This window comes from Cyprinus carpio, chromosome B16 (genome assembly GCF_018340385.1).
Source record: "Cyprinus carpio isolate SPL01 chromosome B16, ASM1834038v1, whole genome shotgun sequence".
In the NCBI taxonomy this organism is placed as follows: domain Eukaryota; kingdom Metazoa; phylum Chordata; class Actinopteri; order Cypriniformes; family Cyprinidae; genus Cyprinus; species Cyprinus carpio.
Genome location: NC_056612.1, coordinates 25,752,978 through 25,762,521, shown reverse-complemented (window position 1 = coordinate 25,762,521; position 9,544 = coordinate 25,752,978). Strand labels below are relative to the sequence as shown.

General features: G+C 38.5%; 1 protein-coding gene across 3 annotated transcripts; it reads left to right on the top strand.

Moving 5' to 3' along the window:
• Window positions 1-296: 296 nt before the first annotated feature.
• On the top strand, window positions 297-9,337 carry LOC109056954 (double-strand-break repair protein rad21 homolog A). 3 transcript variants are annotated; one of them, XM_019074141.2, is made up of 14 exons: window positions 297-451; window positions 1,237-1,420; window positions 1,507-1,636; window positions 1,735-1,834; window positions 1,959-2,065; window positions 4,801-4,998; window positions 5,077-5,199; window positions 5,795-5,926; window positions 6,079-6,302; window positions 6,381-6,534; window positions 7,481-7,626; window positions 7,703-7,885; window positions 8,487-8,567; window positions 8,643-9,337. In XM_019074141.2, the coding sequence occupies exons 2-14, from the start codon at window positions 1,277-1,279 to the stop codon at window positions 8,832-8,834; spliced, it is 1,914 nt and encodes a 637-aa protein (XP_018929686.1). In that variant the 5' UTR covers window positions 297-451; window positions 1,237-1,276; the 3' UTR covers window positions 8,835-9,337. The 3 variants fall into 3 exon arrangements, with proteins under 3 accessions (XP_018929686.1, XP_042597653.1, XP_042597652.1); XM_042741719.1 differs by lacking the exon at window positions 297-451 and adding an exon at window positions 611-631; XM_042741718.1 differs by lacking the exon at window positions 297-451 and adding an exon at window positions 1,130-1,147.
• The last annotated feature ends 207 nt before the right edge of the window (window positions 9,338-9,544 follow it).

Genomic DNA, 9,544 nt, shown 5'->3' with positions numbered 1-9,544 from the left:
GATATTTAAATAGAAACCATATTCTATATTCTATCGCAAAATGTACATCTATTACACACAAAAAAACTGTATATATACATATAGTAACTGTAGAGTCACTCGCCTTCCTCTCGCTCTTTGTTGTGACGCCTCAGCTTCAAACCCTGCATTCGTTTAGTAACACAACACCGCCCTCTGCCCACCGCACAGCGCGCTGTCATTGGGCTCCTCTACAGCCACGTCCTGTCAATCACCAGCTAAGCCCCTCCCTCCTCCAGCCTCCCCTGCAGCAGCTTACTGTCAATCACTAACCAAGCACCGCCTACCGCCAAATTTTGACTGTAAACATCCCGCCGAGAGCGCGCGCCATCTTTGTCGGATTCAATGAGAGGAAACGGTTGCTAGCTTCTCTCCGCAGGAGGGGAGAGAGAATAATCTAGCCGTAATCAACACGGATAACATATTTTGAATGGTACGTTCTGGAAAATGTGTGTTGCTGCGGATAAATGTGCTCGTGAAATATAATATAGTAGCGGGAGGGTGAAATTTGACGCTTGCGTTCCTTACGTGCTGTTGCTAATCAACAGTTGGCTAATGCTAATTGCTAACGATAGCTTTAAAATAATTTGGCTTTACAAGAATGATCAAAATCGTAAGTATTATTGCTTTCTAACTTTTATTCGTTATTTGTGAGCGAGAAAAATAGCTTATAAGTGCTAACGTTACATATCGGCTATTTTAGGGATAAGTAACGTTAGCGCAGCTTGCTAATCAGCAACTTAGCCAAACGCTTGTGGGAAAATTAACGCAAGTCTTTTGCATCTTTAAAAATGAATTTTGCCGTATTCTGCGAGTAGTTCACTTTTTAAAGTTTTGTATTGGATAAAACAGCGTTTTGGTGGTATGCAATTGTGGTTTTCCTCGCCTTCGTGTTTTTATGTTGGTGTAAAGGCGGGCAATGCTGTTAATGTAATACATCTGACTAATAACGCAGACTAAGTGTACAATATGCAAATCTAAACCCCAAGTGTTTTTGATGTCTTGCGTAAGATCTGACTTTTGCTTGTTTGTGCATTTCATTGGCTTGTTGAAGGATTAATTTGCATTAGAAATTATGCATTCGATGTCTCAAATCCTAGCGAGTTGCCTGTGATGCTGTCCTGTCTAGGTAGGTAGGTAGGCATGTTCTGATGCATAGGTTATGAGACATTACTATACTCTGAAGTTTTGAACGAATACTCTTGTGTCTCCTACCAGGTGTAGCAGAGATCTCAGAGCTTGACCAGACACCAGGGCAATGTTTTACGCCCACTTCGTCCTCAGTAAACGTGGGCCGCTGGCCAAGATCTGGCTGGCGGCCCATTGGGACAAAAAGCTGACCAAAGCACACGTCTTTGAATGCAACCTGGAAAGCAGCGTGGAGAGCATCATTTCACCAAAGGTCAGCCTGCAACGCTGCTTCATCTTTGCTTTTGAATGGTGTGTGTTCATGCATATGTTAATTCTGTTTTGTTACTGTTGTAATAGGTGAAAATGGCTCTGCGTACATCTGGCCATCTTCTCTTGGGTGTGGTGAGGATCTACCACAGAAAAGCCAAATATCTTCTGGCTGATTGTAATGAAGCGTTTATCAAGATCAAAATGGCTTTCCGCCCAGGTAGTGAATCTAAACGCACATTTTAGTGAAATCTGGAGATTTCAAAGAGACCTGGGTTTGACTGTCTGTATTTACTAGAATGCATTGTGTTTTTTTAGGTGTCGTTGATCTGCCAGAAGACAACCGTGAGGCTGCATACAACGCCATCACCTTACCAGAGGAGTTCCACGATTTTGACCAGCCCCTTCCTGATTTGGAGTAAGAAACACTTGTCTTTTGTTTTCAACACAATATGTTTGATGTACATTAAGACAAAGACTGTATGATATACACTGAGTTTATTTTGCATTTATTATTTATAAATTAAAATCCTCTATTTCAGTGATATTGATGTAGCACAGCAGTTCACCCTGAACCAGAGTCGTGTTGAAGAGATCACCATGAGGGAGGAAGTAGGAAACATCAGCCTCATGGCTGACAATGACTTTGGTAAAAACTCATACATTTTTCATTTTTATCAGTGTTTCCCCACAGGTCTGAAATCTACTTGTGTTGGATGATTTATTGCGTAATTCTATTAAACTGTAAATTCTTTTAAAACCTATAATGATAACTATTCATTGTTCTATTAAAATCTTATCACAATATATTATATAAAAGGAATAGTTCACCAAAAAATAAAAAAACTGCATGCTTCTAACAAAAAAATCCATCATTAAGAAGTTTTTAAATTCATGCCATTGCTTTCGGCCAAAATATGGGTCCCCTATCCAAAATGTTGCTTTCTCCAGTGAAAATGTTGCTTTGTGTGAATCGGTAGAGAAATATGCAAGAAATACATCAAGCACCATTTTCAAGTGAAAAAACAAATATGTTGGTGGATTTTGATGTGTGAGGACAACAGTTGACTGGAGGAAGTGTTTTTATGGATTATGGACAGGTATTTTGGCTGATGGTTTGAGGTTAAATGCCTAATGATGGATTTCTTTTTTACAAACACACAGCTTTTCACTTCACAAAATGTTAATTGATGGACTGGAGTAGGGGTGTGCAATATAACGATTTTTGATCCTGGATGATAAAAATGTCTCCATGATCTGCTTTTGAAAAATTATATAGTAGTATCATGCACATTCTGTTGGTTACAGTTCTGGGGCCTCCATCTCAATCTACTGTACAACGTGATATACATTCACTACAGTGTTAACTCAACAGTAGAGTTACTCTCATGGGATACTGCACTTATTTGCAGTCATAAAAGTACATTATTTGCATGTGCTTTAAAACCTTGCCAGTTAAACATTTAATTCACGTGCTGTGCTGATGTGTGCTTTTTCTGAGCACCTACACCCAAAACTAAAAAAGCGCACTAGAAAAAACCTGTTAAACAGTGCCCAATTATTGGACTAAGTTATCTTTGCACTAATACTGTCAAGGTTTACATATAGAGTTACATATAGAGTTGGTTATGTCTAAAATGAAAGTAAACAGTTGAGAGAAAAACGGATGCACGCCTGTGTATTATATGCATGCAGCTCTTAAAGGGGCAGAACTAAACATGCTGCTGACTGCGGTAGGGTCGCCTCACAGCTCCAGCTTTCTCTCGTGGTGGGGCGTTTTGTGCAGTTGGGGCGGTCTCGGCAATTCCATGCAGAACATAAATACAAACTGAAAAACCTGTGAAATCCAAGTGGAAAGGCATACCTGTCGACATTTGGCTTCCAAAATACCGTAGAGGTGCGCATACCGTCATTCCTTCACTTTTTGCCAGGAATATAGTCATTTCCCCAGTAACCGCAATAAGCTAAGCAGCACAGCACCTGATTTTGCAATTTGCTTTCCTAAAATATTTCTTATTCCTACAATAAGAAATATCCCAATATATCGCCTCGCCTCACTTACAGTATCTCAATCTATCGCAACCCCTGTATCGTGATACATATCGTATAGCCAGATTATTGCCAATACACAGCCCTAATTTGATCTCTTACCACCCAGCAAGAATTCTGGCTCCCACAGATTGGTTACGTGCCCATGTGGAACACAGATTAGTCCTGCCACTTTAAGAAATTACTCCTAATGTCAGCTCGTTAGGTGTATAAGACACCTGTCCACACAATCTGTATCTTCCATTCCAACCTCTCCCACCACCATGGGCATAACCAAAGAGCTGTCAAAGGATGTCAGAGACAAGATTGTAGATCTGCACAAGGCTTGAATGGTGACACACTACACTGCAATGGACTGAAATCCTGCAGCGCCCGCAAGGTCACCTGCTCAAGAAGGCTCATGTACAGGCCCGTTTAAAGTATGCCAAAGATCATCCTAAATGATTCAGAGAAGGCTTGGGAGAAAGCGCTGTGGTCAGATGAGACCAGAATTGAGCTCTTTGGCATTAACTCGACTCGCCATGTTTTGAGGGAGAGAAATGCTGACTATTACCCCAAAAACATCATCCCTACAGTCAAGCACGGTGGTGGAAACATTATGCTTTGGGGCAGTTTTTCTGCTAAGGGTACAGGACGACTTCACCGCATTGAGGAGCAAATGGACGGAGTCATGTACTGTAAAATCTTGGACGAGAACCTCCTTTCCTCAGCCAGAACACTGAAGATGGATCTTGGATAAGTCTTCAAGGATTACAGTGACCCAAAACCTACCGTCAAGGGAACAAAAAAAGTGGCTCAAGAAGCACATTTAGGACATGGAGTGGACTAGCCAGTCTCCAGACCTCAATCCTATAGAAAATCTGTGGAGGCCTGCTGAAACTTTGAGTTGCCAAGTCACAGCCAAGAAACCTTAAGGATTTGTAGAGGATCTGTAAAGAGGAGCGGATCAAAATCCCTCCTGAGATGTGTGCAAACCTGGAGACCAACTACAAAAAACGTCTTACCTCTGTGCTTGCCAACAAGGGTTTCTGCACTAAGTATGAAGTCATGTTTTGCTTGGGGATCAAATACTTATTTCACTCACTGAAATGCAAATCAATCTCTAACCTTTTTATAATGATTTTTTTTCTGGATTTTTTGGTTGGTATTTGTTCTGTATCTGTTAAAATAAACCTACCATAAAAATTACAGACCCTACATTTCTTTGTAAGTGGGCAAACTTACAAAATCAGCAGGGGATCAAAAAAATATTTTCCCCACTGTAAGTAGTCGAACACTACTAATTCTAGTGACTCATGTGATCCATGTAACTTTATTCTGGTAATGTCATATCAGGTGACTTCGGCATGGATGATCGTGAGATGATGAGGGAGGAGAATGCTTTTGAGGTGGACATCATCCATGGATCCTCTGCCGCCACCCTGCTTCTGGAAGCTGAGCCTGGTCCCGCTCACCTCCCTGACAAATCAACCAACCTTGACTATGACGACTTCGGGGATAAGAACCTGGAAAACACAGATGGTGGAATTCTAAGTAAGTTCCAATTTGATTTAACCTTTATAATGTTGATATGATGATGTGATACTAAACCTGGTGTGTGCTCAATTTTAGTGGATAAGATTCTGAGCAATGAGGATGGTGGTGGTATATTTGATGATCCTCCAGCTATCACTGACAGTGTGATGATGCCTCAAGACCAGGACGATGATGTCGATGACTTTGATGCTTTTTCTCGTAAGTAAATCCTGCAGAATTTCTTAGCTGCTACTTGTCTCTTCAAAACAACTAGAAATGTGAAATATAAAGTAAACTTTTTTTTACCACTGAAATGGAACCCTGCCATGTCAAGTTTTTACAGAAATGTATAAACTAAAATAATTTTTGTATTCATGTTATTTCCTACATAAAAAAACTCAAATTTTTAAGAAGACATTTGATATTGACTTGACTATGAGCGGTTTAACCAAATAAAACTTTAAATATTTCTTGACATCTTCAATACATGACACAATCCTAAAAATTCAAAAACATTTTTCTAGGTAGTAAACTGTTTGGTTAAACTTAGTATAGGGATTGTGTTTGGTTTAGGGTTAGTTGCTTGTAATTATGCATTATGTACTGGTATTATTATAGTAAGTACATGGACATGTATAACAAGGATATTGTAAAATAGTGTTACAAAGTATTTTTCTAAGGTCTTTTCTGTAATAATTTTTTTGATGCACATTTTTGAGCAAGAAATAAGTCTATATGAATGACATTTTATGCATTTTTAAACAAATATGAGCAGAAATTATTAGTGTAAACTAACATGTCTGCATTATTTCAGCCGCTGCTGGTCCTGACAGTCCAGACTCTGGACCAGTAGAGCCTCTTCCCAACACCACAGACCAGACAGAACAGACCACTCTGGTGCCCAATGAAGATGAAGCTTTCGCTCTTGAGCCCATCGACATTACTGGTAAAACTGTAAACGATGAATAAATGAACAATACATTTACATTGAATTGATTGATCAGATGCATCTCAGCCTCGTGGCTTGTTTCAGTGATCTATATTAAGAATGTTATGTCTTAAATATAGATTAATAAAACTCTTGTGGTGTGTCCTCAGTGAAAGAAACCAAGGCTAAGAGAAAGAGGAAGCTCATTGTCGACAGTCTGAAGGAGTTGGACAGTAAGACTATTCGCGCTCAGTTGAGCGACTATTCTGATATCGTCACCACGCTGGATTTGGCTCCTCCTACTAAAAAGCTGATGATGTGGAAGGAGACTGGAGGTGTGGAGAAGCTGTTCTCATTGCCTGCTCAGCCTCTCTGGAACGGCCGACTGCTGAAGGTGATGGTTGATCTTATGTCACTGTAACATCACTGTGTTAAAGCTCAGGTCTGTAATAACGGCAAATGTGTGTTGTAGATGTTTACTCGCTGCTTGACTCCACTGGTGCCTGATGAGCTGAGGAAGAGGAGGAAGGGAGGAGAGGCCGACAGCCTGGAGGACTTCCTGAAGGAGCTGGAGAACCCAGAAGTGCCCAGAGAGGAGGTGCTGGGTCACAGGAGTGAAGTGATTGGTAAGCGCTTGACTTGCTGTTGAGTGGCTACAGAAGCACGACTACTGCAGCTTAACACACAGGTTTTCAATCTGGTGTCCAAAGTGAGTGATGGGGGGGTCTCCAGAAAAGTTAGAGAAAAACAGTGTAAAAATGTGAAAACATAAAGAAAATAAGTAAAACTGAATAAAAAATATTCAAATAAATAATACAAATGTATTTGAATAAATAGATCTAATACTACAGTATTTAAGTCATTAGAAAACATATAATACAATAGAAAATTATTTCCAAGGTGTGGAAGTGTTTTCAAAATGTAAAAATAGATGAAAAAAAAATAATAATAATAACAATAAATTGAAATATGTAAATAATAAAAAATATTTAAAATGCATATAATAGTCTATGCATCTAATACAGTATATAATAAAATTTTATTTCTACAGTATAAATTGGGTCTTTATTGGTTGTTTTAGTGTTTGTGTGTATGTGTGTATATATATATATATATATATATATATATATATATATACATATATATATATATATATATATATATATATACATATACATATACATATACATACACACACACACTAGATTGAAATGTAAAGTTTTAGAAATATTGTTGCGTGTTTGTCATTTTTATAAATTTTTTATTAATTGTCCATATAGTGTTTATTAACATTTTAGTATTTTAACTTAAGTTTTGTTTTTATCATCTACAGTTAATGTTAAATTTTATTTCAAGCAACGAAAACTAGTTTTTTTTTTTTTTCATGGTTATAGTTAATGAGAATAACCCCAGTCTTTATACATTTAAAAATATAGTTGCCTTTTAAGTTTTAGAATGAGGATCTCTTAAATGGGGAAGATCATATTTGGGGTACATGGCTAAAAGATTGAAACCCCCTGGTTTAACACAGTTGTGTCAGTCATTTGAAAGTCTCCTACTTGTGCCCTACAGATCAGACCATCATGGAGGAGCCCAGTATGCTGCAGGCTTCCTCTATGGAGGGCAGCAGAACCGCTCTGGATGAATCCATGATGCCGCCTCCATCTCGCCAGCGTGGAGTCAAGCGCAAGTCACTTGAGAAGGATGCCGCTTTGCCTGTAAGTCAACCAGATAATCATGCTGCCTATTAAAGGTTTTGGAACAAAGCCTAACGGTGCACAATTTTCATTCCAGCAAATGGGAGTGTTGGATCAGACGCTTCAGCCTGTGGATCAGTCTGTCCTCTCCCAACAGCTCGACATGCCCCAGGTGGATCTTCCTCCTGAGGACAGCACCGACCTCTCAAGACTGGTACCAGAGCTGGACCTGTTAGACGACAAGAACAAGGAGAAAGACAAGGACGACAGCGATGAAGAGGTGAGATGTCTGTTGTTTGTTTGTTGTTTTGACTTTGCCATTACTATGGAAGCCTATTCCCACCTCTGGAAAAAAACAATTCAGTCAGGATTGTGAGAGAAAAATTACCAATCGCCTTTTTTTTTTTTTTTTGGTGGTGGTGGTGGAAAAAAGAATGTTTTCAGAGAAGGTCAGAATTCTGAGCGAGTATTAACTTAATTGCAAATAAATATTTGCTACATAAATACAAAACCATGAACTCACAATTTGATATTTTTCTCAGAATTGCAAGTTATATCTTGCAATTCTGCCTTTATATTTCACAGTTCCAAGGGGAAGTTCCAAGGTCTTTCAACAAAACAAAACATAATTCTGACTTCATATTTCACAATTCTGAGTTTATCTCGCAATTCTGAGGGGGGGATATGCTAGGAAAAGTAGAATTTTGAGTTTATCTTTATTTAGAATTGAAAGAAAAATATCTCAATTATCAGAATTGAGAGAAAAGTAAGAATTGTGAGAGAAAAAGTCACAATTCTTAAAAAAAGAAAAGAAAAATGTAATCCCATTGTGGAAACAAGCTTCCATGTTACTGATAATTGTTCACTGTTTTAATAAACAGGGTGAGGAGGGACAAGGAGACCAGGATCAAGAGGAGCGACGGTGGAACAAGAGAACTCAGCAGATGCTTCACGGTCTTCAGGTTTGTATTTGGACCAAATGTTCACAATAACGACGTTCGAAACGGGTTTCCTCACATTCTTCTGTGTTTTGACAGCGTGTGATGGCTAAAACCGGAGCCCAGTCCATCAGCCTGCTCGAGCTGTGCAGAAACAACAACAAGAAACAGGCTGCGGCCAAGTTTTACAGCTTCCTGGTGCTGAAGAAGCAGCAGGCCATCGAGCTGACGCAGGCCGAGCCGTACAGTGACATCATCGCCACGCAAGGGCCGCGGTTCCATATTGTATAGATGCATACTCTCTATTTTTTTGTTTTTAGTAGTTGTATTTAACAGTTTTGTTTTGCTACTGTTGCTTTTTGTACCAGTTTTTGTCCTTTGGGGCCAATTTTAAAGGTCAAATCCAGTCGATCATAAAGAAATTGTACCTACATAGATGTTATTTGCTAGTACATGTTGGACCTCCATATTATCAAAACCATTGGGATTTTTCAGTTTCACTACTGTTTTTTTTTTCTTCCATTGTTCTGTTTTTATTTTCCTTCATAAGCTTTACCCCAGTAAGTTTTACATTTGTAGTAGAGTTAGTTATGTGTACATTTTAACTTTTTAATAATGTCACAATTGAGAGACAAAGGTTTATTTTTGGAGACCCAAGTGGATTTAATGACACAATAGTTCAGTGTTTTGTATCTCTCTTTTAATGGCAATTATGATTATTAAAGTTTTGTTAAACTCCTACATACAATTGGAATTTTTATGCACTTGTGATTAAATTTTGATATTGGAAAAAATGTTTCCTACATTCCTCTCATTTTACATTGCTCTTCAGTATTTTTACTGAATGGGATTTATAGTGTGCTTGGCACCAGTACAAATTTCATCCTAGGTCAGAGTTTTGGAACCTTTTTTGACTAAATAGCTTTTTTTATTTTTTCCATTTTTGGTTAATGCATTTTTCTAAAAATGCCACAGCAGAAAATGACTAATTAAACTTTATT

What these genes read in the sequence shown, in the direction of transcription:
- LOC109056954 (XM_019074141.2), top strand. Translation starts at nt 1,277, where the DNA reads ATGTTTTACGCCCACTTCGTCCTCAGTAAACGTGGGCCGCTGGCCAAG. An exon ending in CACAGATGGTGGAATTCTAA is followed by an intron (nt 4,999 to 5,076) that starts GTAAGTTCCAAT and finishes GCTCAATTTTAG; the next exon opens with TGGATAAGATTCTGAGCAAT. An exon ending in TGAGCCCATCGACATTACTG is followed by an intron (nt 5,927 to 6,078) that starts GTAAAACTGTAA and finishes GTGTGTCCTCAG; the next exon opens with TGAAAGAAACCAAGGCTAAG.